The sequence below is a fragment of the Pristiophorus japonicus genome, chromosome 22, assembly GCF_044704955.1.
Source record: "Pristiophorus japonicus isolate sPriJap1 chromosome 22, sPriJap1.hap1, whole genome shotgun sequence".
NCBI lineage: Eukaryota > Metazoa > Chordata > Chondrichthyes > Pristiophoridae > Pristiophorus > Pristiophorus japonicus.
In genome coordinates, this window is record NC_091998.1 from 44,344,508 (window position 1) to 44,363,853 (window position 19,346).

General features: G+C 43.9%; 1 protein-coding gene across 1 annotated transcript; it reads left to right on the forward strand.

Annotated features, from left to right (window-relative positions):
- Window positions 1-2,857: 2,857 nt before the first annotated feature.
- On the forward strand, window positions 2,858-17,135 carry pold2 (polymerase (DNA directed), delta 2, regulatory subunit). The gene is made up of 10 exons (XM_070866050.1): window positions 2,858-3,326; window positions 5,684-5,805; window positions 6,698-6,821; window positions 7,953-8,067; window positions 8,583-8,781; window positions 9,430-9,510; window positions 10,230-10,387; window positions 12,589-12,716; window positions 13,576-13,677; window positions 16,241-17,135. Exons 1-10 carry the CDS (start codon window positions 3,101-3,103, stop codon window positions 16,396-16,398), a joined length of 1,413 nt encoding a protein of 470 aa, XP_070722151.1. The 5' UTR covers window positions 2,858-3,100; the 3' UTR covers window positions 16,399-17,135.
- The last annotated feature ends 2,211 nt before the right edge of the window (window positions 17,136-19,346 follow it).

Sequence of the window (19,346 nt, forward strand, 5' to 3'; positions counted from 1 at the left end):
TTAGTCCCTCAGAAACTTTTGATTGGTCACAAACTCTTCATTTATTCAATTTACAACAACTTGTATTTATATAGCGCCTTTAACATAGTAAAACGTCCCAAGGCGCTTCACAGGAGTGTTATAAGACAAAAATTTGACACCGCGCCACAGAAGAAGAAATTACAGCAGATGACTAAAGGTCAAAGAGGTAGGTTTTTAGGAGCGTCTTTAACAAGGAAACATAGGTAGAGAGGTTTAGGGATGGAGTTCCAGAGCTTAGGACCTCGGCAACAGAAGGCACGGCCACCAATGGTTGAGCGATTATAATTAGGGACGCTCAAGAGGGCAGAATTAGAGGAGCGCAGACATCTCGGGGGGTGGGGGGGGGGGGTTGTGAGGCTGAAGGAAATTACAGATCTAGTGAGGGGCGAGGCCATGGAGGGATTTGAAAACAAGGATGAGAATTTTTAAATCGAGGCAGTGCTTAACCGTGAGCCAATGGTGGTCAGTGAGAACAGGAGTGATTGGTGAGCGGGACTTGGTGCGAGTTAGAACAAGGGCAGACGAGTTTTGGATGACATCAAGTAAACAAAGTAATGAGATAACAACAACTTGTATTTATATAACGTCTTTAACGTAGTAAAACATCCTAAGGTGCTTCACAGGAGCGTCATCAAACAAAAATTTGACACCAAGCCACATGAGCTACTAGGACAGGAGACCAAAAACTTGCTCAAAGAGGTAGGCTTTAAGGAGCGTCTTAAAGGAGGAGAGAGATGTAAAGAGGCGGACAGGCGGAATTCCAGAGTGGAGTAAAGGGCCTTGACAGCTGAAGACATGGCCGCCAATGGTGGAGCGTTTAAAATCAGGGGATGCACACGAGGCAAGAATTGAAGGAGCGAGGAGGTCTCGGAGGGTTGTGGGGCTGGTAGAGAATACAGCAATGGGGGGTGGCAGGAGCGAGGTCATGGAGGGATTTGAAAACAAGTCTCTGAGAATTTCAAAATCGAAGTGATGCTGGACCAGGAGCGAAAGTAGTTCAGCGAGTGCAGAGGGCTATAACTAAGTATTTTTAAAATGCAAAATATAATTCAGACTGCACTCACATTTCATTTGTTTGATTTTCACCCATAAGAACATGAGAAATAGGAGCAGGAGCAGGCCATACGGCCCCTCGAGCCTGCTCCGCCATTCAATAAGATCATGGCTGATCCGATCATTGACTCAGCTCCACTTTCCTGCCCGCTCCCCATAACCCCTTATCGTTTAAGAAACTATCTATTTCTGTCTTAAATTTATTCAATGTCCCAGCTTCCACAGCTCTCTGAGGCAGCGAATTCCACAGATTTACAACCCTCTAGAGAATAAATTTCTCCTCATCTCGGTTTTAAATGGGCAGCCCCTTATTCTAAGATCATGCCCTCTAGTTCAAGTCTCCCCCATCAGTGGAAACATCCTCTCTGCATCCACCTTATCAAGCCCCCTCATAATCTTAAACGTTTCGATAAGATCACCTCTCATTCTTCTGAATTCCAATGAGTAGAGGCCCAACCTACTCAACCTTTCCTCATAAGTCAACCCCCGTGGAGAGTGGTCTAAGACCATGGCAGAGCAATTTGCCTGTTTGCACTCCCCACCCCCCCCCCACCCCACATCCCATCAACATGGTGGATCTCTGGTTTCTTGCGCCCTGCGATAAAATGGCGGCGCTTTGGTGCCCACCCAATTATATAGGGTCCTGGTGAGACCACACCTGGAGTACTGTGCACAGTTTTTGTCTCCTTACCTAAGGAAGGATATACTTGCCATAGAGGGAGTGCAATGAAGGTTCACAAGACTGATTCCTGGGATGGGGGGATTGTCCAATGAGGAGAGATTGAGTAGGCTAGGCCTATATTCTCGAGTGTTTAGAAGAATGAGAAGTGATCTTATTGAAACATACAAAATTCTTGACAGGGTAGATGCCGGGAGGATATTTCCCCTGGCTGGGGAGTCTAAAACCAAGGGTGACAGCCTCAGAATAAGGGGTCGGCCATTTAGGACTGAGATGAGAAATTTCATCAATCAGAGGTTGGTGAATCTTTGGAATTCTCTATGCCAGAGGGCTGTGCAGGCTCAGTCTTTATTGAGTATGTTCAGAGATGGATAGATTTTTGATTATTAAGGGATTCAAAGGATATGGGGATAATGCAGGAAAGTGGAGTTGAGGTGAAGATCAGCCATGATTTTATTGAATGGTGGAGCAACAACAACTTGTACTTACATAGCGCCTTAACGTCGCAAGGCGTCGCAGGAGTATTGAGATAAAAATTTGATACTGAGCTGCCTAAGAAATTAGCGCAAAAGCATTAAGGAGTGTCTTAAAGGAGGAAAGAGAGATGGAGAAGTTAAGGCAGGGAGTTCCAGAGCTTTGTGGGGGTGGGGCGGTCCAGGCAGCTGAAGGCACGGCCACCAATGGTGGAGCCATTATAATCAGAGATGGTCAGGAAGGCAGAATTATCTCGGGGGGGTTGTGGGGTTGGAGGGGATGACATAGATAGGGAGGGGCGAGGCCATGGAGGGAGGCAGGCTGGAGATGTTGTGAAGGGGGTTGTGAGGCTGGAGATTACAGAGATGGGGAGGGGAGGGGAGAGGCGAGGCCATGGAGGGAGGCAGCCTGGAGATGTTGTGGGGCTGGAGGAGACGATAGAGATGGGGAGGGACGAGGCCATGGAGGGGAGGCAGGCTGGAGATGTTGTGAAGGGGGTTGTGGGGCTGAAGGAGATGACAGAGATGGGGAGGGGGGAGGCAATGGAGGCAGGCTGGAGATGTTAACATGTAGTCTCCCCGAGGGCCAGCTCGGCGGTTGATCACGTGTGCGCCTCGCGCCAGTTGGCGGGAATCTGGCGGGCGCGCGCGCGCTGAAACGGGAGCGCGCGCCATATTAGAAAGCGGTGAACGCAGACGGCCGCTTTCCCGGGCCTTACAACAAAATAACTTTTTTGAAACCGGGTTGTGCTGCCGCCTGGCCGTGAGTATGAACGAACGAATGAAGTCAGTCAGTCAGGATTTCTGAGGTACATTTTTATTGTTCCCCCCGCGAACTCCGACGGCCGTCTCTTCTCCCTCTCCGAGCGGCACCATGTTTTCCGAGCAGGCGGCCCGGACCGACCGCACTCTGCTCTCCGCCCCGCTCCCGGCTCAGAGCGGCCCCACCTTCGACCGAGTGCCCACCTCCTCCTACACCAACTGCTCGGGCCGCTTCACGCTGGGCGAGCGCAACTTCAACCGACAGTATGCGCACATCTACGCCGTCCGGCTGGCCCAGATGCGGCATGTCCTGGAAGAGCGGGCCCAGAAAAAGTGGGGTGAGTGCCGGGAGGGGGGAACAGGCTCAGTCTGTGTGGGTGTGGGTGGTGGGGGGGGTATACTTGCTGTGTGTGGGGTTACCGGCAGAGAGGAGGGGGGAACCGGCAGGGGGTGAGTGAGTGAAACTAGTGCGGGGAGATAAGAAATAGTTGCAGGAGTAGGCCATTTGGCCCTCGAGCCTGGAGGGGTGTGCGGGCAAGATAGTGGGGGGAGAGGGGCCGGGGAGGGTGCGAGCAGTGGGCGGGATGGAGAGAGGGTGCGGGCAGGGCAGTGAGGGGCGGAGAAGGAGCAGGGCAATATCTGACAATTCAGTCTACAAACATCTCCATTGTTTGAGCCTATCGCTGTCATTGTGTTGGAGCACAGGCTAGAACCCTGGTGCAGGTAAAATCTGTTGCTGCTTTTGATTAACAAGTTAAAATGATCATGGGTTTTCAAAACAGCTCCACCTGAAGACCACTGGGGTCTGTGAGGTCACAGATTTCTATCTTGCTGACTATCAGTTTCTGAAGTTACTAGCTTGCTAGCACTTTTCTGCTAGAATGACGTTAGGAAGTTCTTCTGAAAAATTGTTTGCAGTAAAAGCAACGCATCGCTGCTTTTATGCAAGAGCTGTGCAAGGTTCGTTTTTAGGCAGGGGCTTGGTAGATCTGGAAGAAAATGTTTGTTAGTTCAATGGTCACCTGCATAAGAACAGTACAGTACTGCTGTCATCTGCGGTTCTTATTTTTTACTACTTGGGGTACAAACGCACTGTGGATAATTTGTCGAAGTGTGCTGCTGTTTTCTTGTGGCAATCCTAAAAAAAAATCTGCACTGCAATTTATCGTTTTAAAATGATGGTAGACCTTGTCACAAAGACTGCCATTTCTTCCACTGGCTCCAGATAACACTGCAACCAGGTCTGTAACGGACAGATTAAATAGCCTCAACTGAAAGTGGGCACGCAAGTACAGTAGGTGGTAAAGAAGGCAAATGGTATGTTGGCCTTCACAGCTAGGGGATTTGAATATAGAAGCAGGGAGGTCTTACTGCAGCTGTACAGGGCCTTAGTGAGGCCTCACCTGGAATATTGTGTTCAGTTTTGGTCTCCTCGTCTGAGGAAGGGTGTTCTTGCTATTGAGGGAGTGCAGCGAAGGTTCACCAGACTGATTCCAGGGATGGCTGGGCTGTCATATGAGGAGAGACCAGATCAACTGGGCCTTTATTCACCTGGAGTTTAGAAGGATGAGAGGGGATCTCATAGAAAAGTATAAGACTCTGACAGGACTGGACAGGATAGATGTGGGAAGAATGTTCCCGATGTTAGGAAGTCCAGAACCAGGGGACATAGTCTTAGGATAACGGGTAGGCCATTTAGGACTGAGATGAGGAGAAACTTCTTCACTCAGAGTTGTTAACCTGTGGAATTCCCTGCCGCAGAGAGTTGTTGATGCCAGTTCACTGGATATATTCAAGATGGAGTTAGATATGGCCCTTAAGGTTAAGGGGAACAAAGGGTATGGAGAGAAAGCAGGAAAGGGGTACTGAAGGAATGATCATCCATGATCTTATTGAATGGCGGTGCAGGCTCGAAGGACCGAATGGCCTACTCCACCTATTTTCTATGTTGACAAGTAGTGGGAAACTTTTCAGTCCAGTATTCTGTTTTTTGGTAAGCTGTGTGGTTTTAGCTGGTTAAACTCGAAGTACCTTTTATACAGGCTTTTGGGTTCTTGGGATCTTGGCTGTCCATCTATACCAAATCCCTTGAGTTAGGTAAATGGGGGAGATTGTGCATTTTGTATCAGGCAAACAAACTCATACTAATGAGTTTGGAAATTCTTAAACACAAGTCGGACTTCTAGTTGACACAAGAATATTATTTAAATAGTTTTAAGCGGCAGATTTACATTCATATGCCCACACAGGTTAAAAATAGCAAGTGTTATGTTTAGGATGATAAGTTTCTGCAGATCATAGTGTAATAATGTATTTTATTAAAGAATAAGTGTGGAGTGTGACTAATTATTCTTCAGGTACAAATGTGAAATTAATCAGTTGTCCGCCCCATACCATTTTGCTGCCAGTCTAATTGAACCAGGCAGCAGGGACCATTCTGGATGGTACAGCTCCTAAAGCTTGATCTGTTCCAAGATGACAGGCCTGGCATATAAATTTTCTTCAAAACCATTTGTTAGTTGTAGAAAGAGAGCCTGCTGCTGATAGTTTGATCTATGCTGATTTAAAATGAATGGAAACATTACAAGTGAAGAGTCCTGTGAAGAGTGTGATGCAATGAGACCTGAAAATAGTACAATTTGAATATTCGAGCTGGTGCTTTCCAGGCACTGATGTCCTGTGTTATGGTTTACAGGAGCAGACGTGCCACTGAAGAAACTGTGTGAGCTGCAGGTGGGGGAGAAATGTTGTGTGGTTGGGACTCTCTTCAAACACATGGAATTGAAACCATCCATCCTGCGGGAAATCAGTGAGGAGGTAGGAGGCTGACTTTGGGACACGGAGATTATATTCAGCTTCTTGAGGATGAGCTCCCTTTTAATTTTCTCCCTAACCAAAGCCTGAACCTTTGCTAATACCCCTTTTAGTTGGCCATCAAGAGGAAACCAGGGAAACTCGGATTCTTTTACTCCCTCATTATAAGGAAGTGTCAAACCATCCCTCTTCTTCTCCACAGCAACATATGAGATTGGAGTGTGTGGGAATGCAATTTGTGTACTGTCACTGCCATGTACAGTGGTGCTGCTCGGGTGTATGAACTACCCAAAACTCCGTCCTGTTAATTTAACTAGTTTTGGAATAAGTAAACAGCTGATGTTTGTTTATTACTGGTTGGCAAGTTTAGATTAAGCAGATGAATGTGGAGGTTTTTTTATTTTCTCACCTATGTTCCTAGAATAAGGTGAGAGTCCTTTTTATGCTGTGGAATAGCAACTTTAGTGGTACTCCACGCTCGGTCAAAAGTCTCCACCATAATAACTTGGGATGGCGAAAGGAAGATCAGAGTCAAGTGACTTTTCACATGGGTAGTGCATTGTTTGAGAAGAAAGTGGAAATGTAAAGTTGTCTTTTTTCTATCCCCTTTTCTTCTTTCTTCGTTCAATGTCTGTTCACCTCTACAGCTAAGAGATTGTGTACACAGCTAGTGTGTAATGCTCCTTGTACCTGACTGCTCAGGTGTGACTCTCTTATGTTCTCTCTCACTGTTGGGGAAATGCCATGGACTGCTTCATGTGCCTTTTGAATTGCCAACTGAAGGACTTGAACCCAGCTCATTGGCACTTAACGTGGCATGTTAAATCTCAGTGACGCCGAATTAGGAGGATTCATCGTTTCACCAAAAATTCTAAATGCTACCTTTTCCTTTTAGCACAACCTGTTGCCTCAGCCAGCACGTACAAAGTACACAGACCAATTAGACGAGCTGATTCTTGAGGATGAGTTACAACGAATCAAATTGGAGGGAGCGATTGATATTCAGAAATTTGTTACAGGTATGGCTGAAAACAGTATTGAAACAATGTGAATCTGTTGAGAGATAGACTTCTCCTTTAAGGGTGCCATGATAAGTTCTGGTAAAGTATAGTGATGTGGATCTAGAGTTCCGGTTAGACCAGATCTCTTTCTGGTTCACGTGATTTCTGGATTTAATTTCTATTTATACAGTTGATGCAAAATGACAATCTCGGATTTCTGTTTACAAATATTTTGTTGCTGAAGGTACATTAGTGTGATTTCAGACCACGAAACACCTCTGACCATGGAATGTCATGTTGTGTCTAATCAGTAAGGGTTTGAATATAGTGTAGTGGTTGGCATTGAGGTGAGCCAGTGTACGAAAACCTAAATGTCAGGTGCCTGAGGGTGGAGGGACATGGCTTTGATTTGCTCTTGATGAGGTACGAAGCTTCCAGTGTGCACCGCTTCATTGGGAAGATTGATTGCACAGTTATCGCCAGGCCATTCTTTGTCGCCTTCTTGCAGTTGACGGTAGAGCGAGATTGATACCGAGCTGGAGAGTGGTCACCTTCCCCGATGGCAGTAGGAATCCTGTGACGGAGAGAACAAAGAGGGAAACATAGGAAAGTTGACTTGTTTACTTTTGGGGGGAGGTTTCATTTGGGGGGGGAAAATCCTAAAAGTTCAGAGATGTTTCCTGTGATTATTCAACACACTGGAGATTTTATAAATTGGGAAGAGCAAAAGGGTCTGTGTTGGAAATGGCGTGAATCTTTCTTGTCTTTAGTTTGCTAGTGGGAATAATTGTAGGTACAGCTTTATAACCAGATGTATGTATTTGCTGCTTGGATATGTTGTTGTGCTGTGCGTGTTCTGCTTGTACTGATGGTTTTTGATTGTCTTTATTAAAATAGTTTTGTTAAACATTCTCCCAACCGTTATTTTTTAACACGAAGTCCTGTGTCATATGCCATGTTAATCCTGTCACTTGGCAATTCATTTTAATGCAAATAGTTCATTTGTGATTTAATTGTTTGGAATATTTGTGCTATCACTACAGTTAGCTGTAATACCATGGCGTCTCCAATATGAGACACCTGCATTTGCCATTTATGTGACGTAACCTATTAACCAGAGCTTGTGTCTGAATCTGACTTGTTTACCAGGAGCAGTTGTTGCATTATTTGGAGCCGAGCAAGGTGATGGAAAATTCTTTGTCGAAGGTCTTTGTACTGCTGACCTCCCACCACAACGGCAAATGGCAGGGCCCGATACTGATAGGTGACGGAAACACTACTTTATCACTGATTTGAGAAATTAATTTATTAATTTCTACTGATGATTAGCGGCTGATGCCGGTCTGACTTGTTGTTCTGTACCACTAAATGTTTCTATTCTCTAATTCTGTTTATTCAGCATGAGACATTCAAAGCATGTTAATTCTTCACACTTTACATACACGTTGAAAAGATTATTAGGCACAATGCTCCTAGCTTTTTATATCAACTTATACCTACCTATCCTTCCACCATATCTCTCAATCCCATTTTTACCTTCCAAAAGCTCATCCGCTTGTCTCATGAACTCTGTATACTGCCCGCTTGGCCTTCCGCGTAACCTTTTCCACAACTTTTGAATGCAAAGATTTTGCCTGACTCCTTCCTTACGCCTCACCTCCCAATTTGAACACTTCACAAATTGTCTGATCAATTTTTTTCAATTGACTTCATAATCTTGAAAACTAGAATAGCGACTAGTTCTGAGAATTAATTGTATCTTATTTTTGTTGTTTGAAGGTATGTTTTATTAGCCTCGGGTCTTGGCCTGGGTGGAAAGAATGCGGACAGTCTTCTTGGCATGCAGCTTCTGGTTGACATGGTAACAGGTCAATTGGGAGATGAGGGCGAGCAGAGCAGTGCTGCAAAAATCTCTCGTGTGATTTTAGCAGGAAATCTTCTCAGTCGGAATACCCAGAACAAAGACTCTTTCATCAAGGTAATCAGCTGGAGTTTCAGCAAATAGTCATGTTCTCCATATTCCCAGTGGGGAATGAAGACAAGGCATTATCAAGCAATCTCTCAACCTGAAAATCAACAACACAGACCTTGAAATTCACAAGACAAATGGTCAGAAGCAGGGAGACTTCAAAACTAGTCGTTTTTTTTTTTGCCAGATTTGTTTCCCCAGATTAAAATACCAAGTAATGATGTTTTAATTTGCAGTGTTAAATTATTTTTCCATTTGCACTTCTCAATTTGAAGGATTAATACCTCATTGGAATTTTCCACACAGCATTATACCAACAGAATATCACTTTTGAGAAGTATTGGAAAAAAAATAAAGCTTCATTTGCCTCTTAAATGCTGTAATCGCTAAAAATAAATATTGAGACCAATAATTTTATGCTGAATAGTATCTGAGGAATTCTGTGACTGTTGATTTCTTGATCAGATTGTGATGTTTGACATCCAATGCCCAAATATGGATGCTATTATTGGAATGATGTCTTTGCATTTCCTTTGTATGGAGAGGATCATTAAGGCATGAGCCTGGCAGATCCAATCCTCACAGCTGATGTCATCTTTTTATTAAACATTTTTTGTCAAATGCTGCCATTATGACTTTTAAGTGTTTGTGTTTTAGGCAAAGTATCTAACAAAGAAGACACAGGCAGCCAGCGTGGAAGCCATTAAAATGCTAGATGAGATCCTGGTCCAGCTGAGTGTACGTATTTGACTTATTTAATATAGTTTTCTGTTGCTGTTGTAAATATTTGTGTAGAAAGTATCTGATGGGGGAGAGGGAATAATGGACCTTGCAGTCCTTTACTTAAAATGCGCATTAAGAGAAAGACTTGCATTTATATAGTGCCTTTCACGACCACCCCAAGTGCTTTACAGCCAATGAAGTACTTGTGAAGTGTAGTCATTGTTGTAATGTGGGAAATGCGGCAGTCAATTTGCACACCGCAAACTCTCTCAAACAGCAATGTGATAATGACCAGATAATCTGTTTTTTAGTGATGTTGATTGAGGAATAAATATTGGCGCAGGACAGCGGAGATAACCCCCCTGCGCTGCTTCAGAATAGTGCCATGCGATCTTTTACGTCAACCTGAGAGCAAACGGGGCCTCGGTTTAACGGCACCTCTGACAGTGCAGCACTCCCTCAGCACTGCACTGGAGTGTCTGTCTAGATTTTTGTGAAGTCTCTGGGGTGGGACTTGAACCCACAACCTTCTGACTCTGAGGCGAGTGTGCTACCCACTGAGCCACAGCTGAGGGAGTGCTGCATTGTTAGTGCTGTCTTTCAGATGAGATGTTCAACACGCAGCTAACACACAGTTGAGGTTAACAGATCACTGATGTTGCCTCAGTAAGTGTGTAGATTAACTCAATTACTGAAGGGCAGAAATGTTTTTTTTTCTCTCTGTTCACTTGCAGGCTTCAGTCCCCGTTGATTGCATGCCTGGAGAATTTGATCCGACGAATTACATCTTACCGCAGCAGCCGCTCCACCGTTGTATGTTTCCGCAGGCTATTACCTATCCCACGATGCAGCTAGTCACCAACCCTTATCAAGCAGACATTGATGGAGTCCGGTATGGCTAAAGGGGGAAGAGGGTATATAACAATAGGAGTGAGATTAAGTGCTGTCGGGTTTCTGGCAAACATAGCTGTTTTAAACATGAAGGATTTACGTTAATGGGGTATGAAGGAAAATCTCAGTTCTAGAAACATAGAAAATAGGTGCAGGAGTAGGCCATTCGGCCCTTCGAGCCTGCACCGCCATTCAATAAGATCATGGCTGATCATTCCCTCAGTACCCATTTCTTGCTTTCTCTCCATACCCCTTGATCCCCTTAGCCGTAAGGGCCATATCTAACTCCCTCTTGAATATATCCAATAAACTGGCATCAACAACTCTCTGCGGCAGGGAATTCCATAGGTTAACAACTCTGAGTGAAGAAGTTTCTCCTCATCTCAGTCTTAAATGACCTACCTCTTATCCTAAGATTATGTCCCCTGGTTCTGGACTTCCCCAACATCGGGAACATTCTTGCCGCATCTAACCTGTCCAGTCCGTCAGAATTTTATATGTTTCTATGAGATCCCCTCTCATCCTTCTAAACTCCAGTGAATAAAGGCCCAGTTGATCCAGTCTCTCCTCATATGAAGTCCAGCCATCCCTGGAATCAGTCTGGTAAACCTTCGTTGCACTCCCTCAAGAGCAAGAATGTCCTTCCTCAGATTAGGAGACCAAAACTGAACACAATGTTCCAGGTGAGGCCTCACTAAGGCCCTGTACAACTGCAGTAAGACCTCCCTGCTCCTATATTGAAATCCCTATGAAGGCCAACATACCATTTGCCTTCACTGCCTGCTGTACCTGCATGCCCACTTTCAGTGACTGATGAACCATGATACCCAGGTCTTGTTGCACTTCCCCTTTTCCTAATCTGCCACCATTCAGATAATCTGCCTTTGTGTTTTTTCCCCCAAAATGGATAACCTCACATTTATTCACATTATACTGCATCTGCCATGCATTTGCCCACTCACCTAACCTGTCCAAGTCACCCAGCAGCCTCTTAGCGCCCTCCTCACAGCTCACACTGCCTCCCAGTTTAGTATCATCCGCAAACCTGGAAATATTACATTCAATTCCTTCATCTAAATCGTTAATATATATTGTCAAAGAGCTGGTGTTCCAGCACTGAGCCCTGTGGCACTCCACTAGTCATCATCTGCCATTCTGAAAAGGACCTGTTTATCCTGACTCTGCTTCCTGTCTGCCAACCAGTTCTCTATCCACGTCAGTACATTACCCCCAATATCATGCGCTTTGATTTTGCACACCAATCTCTTGTGCGGGACCTTGTCAAAAGCCTTTTGAAAGTCCAAATGCACCACATCCACTGGTTCTCCCTTGTCCACTCTGCTAGTTACATCCTCAAAAAATTCCAGAAGATTCGTCAAGCATGATTTCTCTTTCATAAATCCATGCTGATTTGGTCCGATCCTGTCACTGCTTTCCAAATGCGCTGCTATTTCATCCTTAATGATTGATCCAACATTTTCCCCACTACTGATGTCAGGCTAACCAGTCTATAATTACCTGATTTCTCTCTCCTTCCCTTTTTTTAAAAAGTGGTGTTACATTAGCTACCCTCCAGTCCATAGGAACTGATCCAGAGTCGATAGACTGTTGGAAAATGATCACCAATGCATCCACTATTTCTAGGGCCACTTCTTTAAGTACTCTGGGATGCAGACTATCAGGCCCTGGGGATTTATCGGCCTTCAATCCCATCAATTTCCCTAACACAATTTCCCACCGAATAAGGATATCCTTCAGTTCTTCCTCCTCACTAGACCCACTGTCCTCTAGTACATTCGGAAGGTTATTTATGTCTTCCTTCGTGAAGACAGAACCGAAGTATTTGTTCAATTGGTCTGCCATTTTTTTGTTCCCCTTTATAAATTCACCTGAATCTGACTGCAAGGGACCTACGTTTGTCTTCACTAATCTTTTTCTCTTCACATATTTATAGAAGCTTTTGCAGTCAGTTTTTATGTTCCCTGCAAGCTTCCTCTCGTACTCTCTTTTTCCCCCTCTTAATTAAACCCCTAGTCCTCCTCTGTTGAATTCTAAATTTCTCCCAGTCCTCAGGTTTGTTGCCTTTTCTAGCCAATTTATATGCCTCTTCCCTGGCTCCCTAGAAACTGAAACAAATTAAGATCTGGTGATGTGTCTTATAAATCCCACTGTGAAGTCTAAATTTGGAATCCATGTGTTTAGGTTCCTGGGAACATCTGGACAGAATGTGAGTGACATTTTCTGTTATAGCAGTATGGAGGATCACCTGGAGATCCTAGAGTGGACTTTAGGAATTGGCCACATGAGCCCCACTGCGCCTGACACCCTTGGTAAGTACTTAGAGCAATAAGTCACCCAGGGTTAGAAATTACCCAGCCTGCCGTTATTTGCTAAATACCATTTTTGTGAAGAAATAAGAAGAAAAATTTTGACTTTTTAAGGGGGTAAGTTTGGCAAAGAAAATACTCCTGTCGTTAAACGGCCTTGCTGGAGGAATCTTATTTAATACCACCATCCTCTCTAACTTTACAGCGAGGCCGCTATTGCCAAAAATACAGGGAAGAAAACACCAAAACAATTTGCAAAAAAAAGAGAAAAATTCACAAAAGCCTTAAGAAATGATTCGCTGAAAAAAAATTGCCAAAAAAAAACTTTAGCTTACCTTTTTTGTAGGTCTTAGTTACCGACGTTTCCTAGGCTGCAACACCTTTTTCCATGCGATTTTTGACCCTAGCTCGGGATCGTCGAATGGCCAAATTTAGGCAATGCGATCTTTACGGTATGGCGATCTGGAAAATGGCTGTTTTGAATACGCCATTCTTAAACTTTGGTGAATTTTGTGCACATTATTTCAAGAACAAAAAAGCAGTTTTAACACGCAAAACATCGCTTTAAAATGTACGTTAGGCTGACTAATTTCTAGCACCTAGTGTCTAATACTTCCCATTCTGCCTCCCTGTATAAGTATTACACCCTATCCCTTAAATTCTGTAAAGAATATTCCTCCTCCAGATCTTGCAATGTTGTACTGAAAGGCAGCGTTGAAAATAAGATGTAACTTACTCTTTACCAGGTGATCACTTTTCAGGGCATAAGAGCATGTGGTGGTTGTTTTTGCTATTTCGTGTTCTGATGAGTTGATGTTGCAGATACAAACATGTCTTGCTTTCTATTCATTGATGTTCCTAGGATGTTACCCGTTCTACATGAACGACCCATTCATTTTCGAGGAGTGTCCGCACGTTTACTTCTGTGGCAATGCTCCATCATTCAAATCAAAAATCGTCAAAGGTGAGGCTCACTATTTTATTGAGGGGCATATGGCTAAAGAAATGGCGGCCACTGTCAAGCTATAGAAGCATGATTTCTGTTTGTTGACGGGAGGGAGGAATGTTACAGATGAAAATCTACATGCAGGGTTAGAGGGACAGATGATATACAAATAATCTTTGGGGGGACATAATATTTTGACACTTAGGTGCTGGAAAATGTATCCATTTCTGACATGGCATCAGAAGCATCAAGGCCAAAAGTGTGCCCTCTTTTCTCTGAGAAGTCTCGATGGTTTCTGATTCAATAGTCATAATTCTGAAAGTAATGATTTTTAACCATACATTTTTCAAATATACCAGAGAAACTGCAGCGATTCTAACCATTACGTGAATGCATATCCAATTGGATTACCTTCAAGACCAAATTGAAGTGGCTGCCAAGAATTGAGCGCATTCATTTCTTCTTGCATTTGCTATACTTTTAAAGCCAGGAACAGTACACCTGCAATTCACTCTCTCCTAACGTAGACCCTTGTGTTGGCCTACAATTGATTAATCAGGTGCTGGAGGATATCTACTTGAATAGCCGGCAGTGACTTTCTCGCTCAGGCCAGCATCGAAACATTGACCACGTTCGATCAGCTCCATTGGGCAGGCCACATCGTCCACATGCCCGACACAAGACTCCCAAAGCAAGTGCTCTACGTGGAGCTTCGACACGGCAAGCGAGCCCCAGGTGGGCAGAGAAAACGCTTCAAGGGCACCCTCAAAGCCTCCTTGACAAAGTGCAACATCCCCACCGACACCTGGGAATCCTTGGCCAAAGACCGCTCAAAGTGGAGGAAGAGCATCTGGGAAGGCGCTGAGCACCTAAGAGTCCCATCACCAAGAACAAGCAGAAACCAATCGTAAACAGCGGAAGGAGAGTGCGTCAACCCAGGCTTCCCAACCAACCTTTCCTTCAACCAATCTGCCCTACCTGTGACCGAGACTGTAGGTCCTGCATCGGACTCCTCAGTCACCTGAGAACTCAGAGTGGAAGCAAGTCATCCTCTACTCTTGAGGGACTGCCGATGATGATGATGAGAATGTATATACTCTGGGTTGAGTGACTCAACCAGACAGTGCAAAACACACACATCCAGGTAGCCTGCAATGGCTTAACCGCATGGTGAAAACCTCCTGTTACATTCAGATTATCAAAATTAATTTTGGTTTGCAAATTTGGAGCAGAGTCCAGTAAGCCCAGTCACAAACTTGTACCCAGTTTCAGATGCTGAAGTGAGATCGATTGGGCAGCATGGTAAACAGTTTTGAGATTTTGAAATAGTTTAATTTGGAAGTTGGCAACAGTTGTTGCTGCTCTGCTATAACATTTAGTTAGTAGCTCTTCAGATTACATTATGTAAGTGATATGGAAAACATGATGCATAGTGAGGTTATGAAGAAATAAACAAACTTTTTGAAAGAATGCATTGTATTTTTTTTAGATTGATGTTGATCATTTTATTGGTTACTGCTTTCAGCATGGAACTTCAAACAGGGGCACCTTCTGTATTTGTGGGATGGATGTGCCAGCATATCTGGGTATGCAAGGAGAAAGTGGGTTGGTGGGGGTCCCCACTGGCTGAGTATTTTATCACCAGACTCTCGGACCACTGGAGCCCGGGCTGCATTGTCAGTTTTTCATTGTTCCCTTCCTACCTATCTCCCTTTAATTGTTTGCACACTGTCTCCAGCTGAAAATCACTTCTGGTTATGTCTTTCATTTCTCTCATTGTCCATCCTTTCGTCTCCAGCTGAAAATCACTTCTGCCATTTAAACATCTCCCATTCTCTGTCCAAGCATTTCTCTGGTCATTATTTTTCTTTTTCTTATGAATTTTTTCCCTTTTCCCTTTTAAATGCTCTTTATCTGTAATATCTTCCAGTCTTGAGGAAAGGTCTGAGACCTGAAACGTCAACTACTGCTTTTCCACAGATGTTGCTTTTTTTTTTCTGTTTTTATTTTCAGATTTCCTGTATCTGCAGTGTTTTGTTTTTCCATGGTATTTTTGGGTTGCTTGGTGCATGTGAGGTTATGGATTCTTTTTGCGTATCAGGTGTACAGTATGTGAAAAGTACCTAATCTGCAGCCATAGCTACTGAAGTTCTTAAAGCAGATGACCAGTCAATGGAGGGATTTGCCTATAAAATGGTCACCATTTGAGAAAGCTGTTTCAGGATTACAGCAGCATGTGAAATTGGTTGATTTACAGAAACCTGCAGTGGTCTTTTGATGATGAAACCAACGATGTAACCAGTTTTAATCTTGCTTCAAAGTTCTACCTTATCCACCATTCATCTTGAGCTTGTGCAGGGAGAGAGTCTCTGTCTAGATCAATGAAAGGGATAAGTGGCTGTGGTGCAATCTTTACGCCTCTTGTTTGATCCCTTGCTGTGTTTTCTTTGGAGGGAAGGGGGGTGTGGAATAAATTAGAAACCACAAAAAAAATGGCTGGCTCCTTTGGGCTACACGTTCAGCTTGTGCATGGGGTTTTGTCAGAATTGTGGAGTAATTCAGAAAAATACTCTATTCTCAGGTGTCGATGGACAACGGTTGCTGTTGGTCGCTGTCCCAGAATTTTCCACAACACAAAAGGCCTGTCTGGTGAATCTGCGGACTCTTGAGTGCCAACCAATCAGCTTCTCTGCTTTCTGTGCCGAGGAGGACGATGTTGAGATGGATGTCAGTCACTGAGCGCATACCAGATGGTTTTATTTTAAGTGATTTCCCCTGACTTTCCCCTTCAGAGACTGTTGTCTCCCAGTGGCCGTCGGAGCAAGCAAGGTGAAGAATGCTCTCTGAGTGAACAAGCTGCTTTTAGTACTGGAGAGGTTGTGACATGTTGGGAGAAACATGGTGTGTTTTCCACTTGAGGTCTTTCCTCCTCCAGAGGCTGGACTGAACCTCTTAACCTCGTCTCATTGGCATGTTTTCCAAATTATGCACAGTATGATTTTAGTCAGCAGTGAGAGACTAGTTAACATCAACATGCTGATATTCTGTGACTTGATCCTCGAGGGATATAATGCAGGAGCCATTTTAAGCTAGTTAGTGGAAGAATGTGAAGTTCTGGTAGTAGCATCCCAGCACTCTTTGATGGTTTGTTTTTATTTCTCATTGGGGTTTGTGTCTTTTTATACTTTACTGTTTTGATGAAGGTTAGAAGCAGGGCCCCTTTTCTCCACCAGCACTGTCTGAAGATGAATACTGCTGGGGAATTGCTAAAAATGCTTGGGTTTCAATACAGGGTGTTCTAGAATAGAAGGTGGTGTCTGTTTGTTTGGTGTGTGCTACATACCTCGTGTCTGGGTTTTTTTTTTTAGAAATGTATATAATGTAAAACATTTGAAAAAATCTTTTGTACTGTAAATTTTGAGGATCAATTATTTGGATAACTGGGTGCACAATAAATAAAAAAAATCTGCACTTGCTTCCATAGGGTCTAACTTCTTTCTGGAGAGGCAGTGTTCAAAGCATATAAATTCAAAATTGCTATTCTACCCCTCAAGCTTGCCTATTCCACTGACTGCACCCAGTGCACTGTATCATGAACTCCACCCATGTCATCTCGAGGGAAAATTTCAGAGAACTTTAATTCCACAGGGCTTCAGCTCACTGTAGTGTGGAGAGGCGTCTGAGGTTTTGAATTCCTATTTGAGTTAGGTTTTAAGCTAACTATTGTTGGAACTCGACTGAGTCCCTCAAGTAATTGCTAAACAAATGGCTAAACTTTGATTTCAGTGGGGCACTTGTAAGCTGTCTCTTGCTTGGATGCCATCACCATGTGAGTGGGGTGTCACATATTTGGATTTTTACACTAGGTATTTTTTTTTTTTTGAGTTCAAGCAAACCTCGTATCTTTTTCTCCTCAGTAACCAGGTAATCCATAGCATGACCTAGAGATTGCAACAGAGAACCCTTGCTCTAAAGTGGCTGCTGGAATGTGTTGCATGCTGCCGCATGTTTTTCCTTTGCAAAAGATGGGCTCTTATCAGACTTGAATTCTAAATCAGCAGCTAGTTTTGTTTGTAACCAAAAGTGGGCAGATTACAGCATAAGATAATGAATCGTACACTCACTATCCTGCTCAATAGATAAAATAACGACACCACTCACTTTCTCTCGGTGCACAGAATTTAAAACCGCACACTTGTACTGCAACAAGCTGCCGTTTCAAACTGGTAGAGCTTTCCTGTGGGCTGGGCACAAACAAAGCACCATTTTTCTGCTTGTTGGAAAGCTGAAAATTGATCTGGTAATTGGATTTCTCGCAGGAAAATAATCTATCCCTTTGAAGTTGAACTGAAACATGACAATTTAAGAAATATGCAATCAAATATTAACAACTGCTTGGAAATTGGAACTTTTGTCCATCCAATTACAATGGTTGTTTACAGTGGAAAAATGAGGTCCGCTCGTCACCAAGCTGAACAGATTAATAACATGGTATCTAATGCAGGAAGATGTCAAAGTGCTTCTTGGGAACAGTGCACATGAAGTGATCCTATTTGTATGCCGGACTATTGAAAATTGCCTCCAACTTGTAGAAAATACTGATCGTAACCCTGTGTAACTTGTTTTTAATCCACCACATCCTGTTTTTGTAATACTTACATTAGATTCAAAACAGACAAAAATCTATTTTTGTCTGCGTTTCCCCTTTGGGCAAGTTGCATTTTACAGTCAGCTGTAGCTGGTTGAAAGTTGAATAAACTTTGCCACTGGCTGTCCCTACTGGTATGAACGCTGATAATCTGAAACAGCTCTACCCTCTGAGTACCTTCTGCACTCCCTGCCCTCCCCATGTCCTTCCCTTATTACTGTGCCTCATTGATGGTCTCTGAACGTTCTCTGGCAGAGATGATCCGGAGAGCTGAGACTATTTAAAGTTAGTGCCACCATACAGTTTCTCTTCTCCCTCCCCCCCCCCCCTCTTGTAGAGTTGGTGTGTTAAACCACTTTTGATTCGCTCAATCCAGGTTATTTGTTGCCACTGTGCCTTTGCTATACTTGGAGTTAAAGCAGCAATAGCTCCCATGCCTACAGTCCTCTGACCTTATTTCAGCTGATGAAGCCTATAGCACTACATGCTGCTGTCTATTGTAGGTAATTTCACTGATTTTGTGTACGGTTGGCACCTTCTGTAGTCTTGTCTTACTGAATTGGCTACCATTTTACAGATATTTAAATGAATACAGGTTGAACATCCCTTATCTGGAACCCTCTGGACCTGGCCTGTTCTGGATAAGGGATTTTTCCGGATGAGGGGTGGTCATGTTAAATTAGATGGTACAGGTACTGAGTAAGGGGATATCGGGGCTGGGAGTGCGGCCGAGAGATCATGGGGGAGGGGGTTGTTGGATCATTGGGTCAGGCCAGCGATTGCAGGAGTCGGCAGTGAGGCAGGACTTCAATTTGTTCATGTCGGAATTCTGTGCACACGCCACCCGATAGCTGGGAACGGTTCTGGACGAGGGGTGGTTCCGGATAAGGGAGGTTCAACCTGTACCTAATGACACATGAAATGATCCTCATTCTGGGACTCCCAGTTCCTTTGCACCTATATGTAGGATATTTTGGTCAGAAATGCATCTTCTGCACTCCCCAACCGTGACTGTAGGTAATCTGCCTCCACGTACTGA

What these genes read in the sequence shown, in the direction of transcription:
- pold2 (XM_070866050.1), top strand. Translation starts at nt 3,101, where the DNA reads ATGTTTTCCGAGCAGGCGGCCCGGACCGACCGCACTCTGCTCTCCGCC. An exon ending in GCAGGGCCCGATACTGATAG is followed by an intron (nt 8,068 to 8,582) that starts GTGACGGAAACA and finishes TGTTGTTTGAAG; the next exon opens with GTATGTTTTATTAGCCTCGG. An exon ending in AGATCCTGGTCCAGCTGAGT is followed by an intron (nt 9,511 to 10,229) that starts GTACGTATTTGA and finishes GTTCACTTGCAG; the next exon opens with GCTTCAGTCCCCGTTGATTG.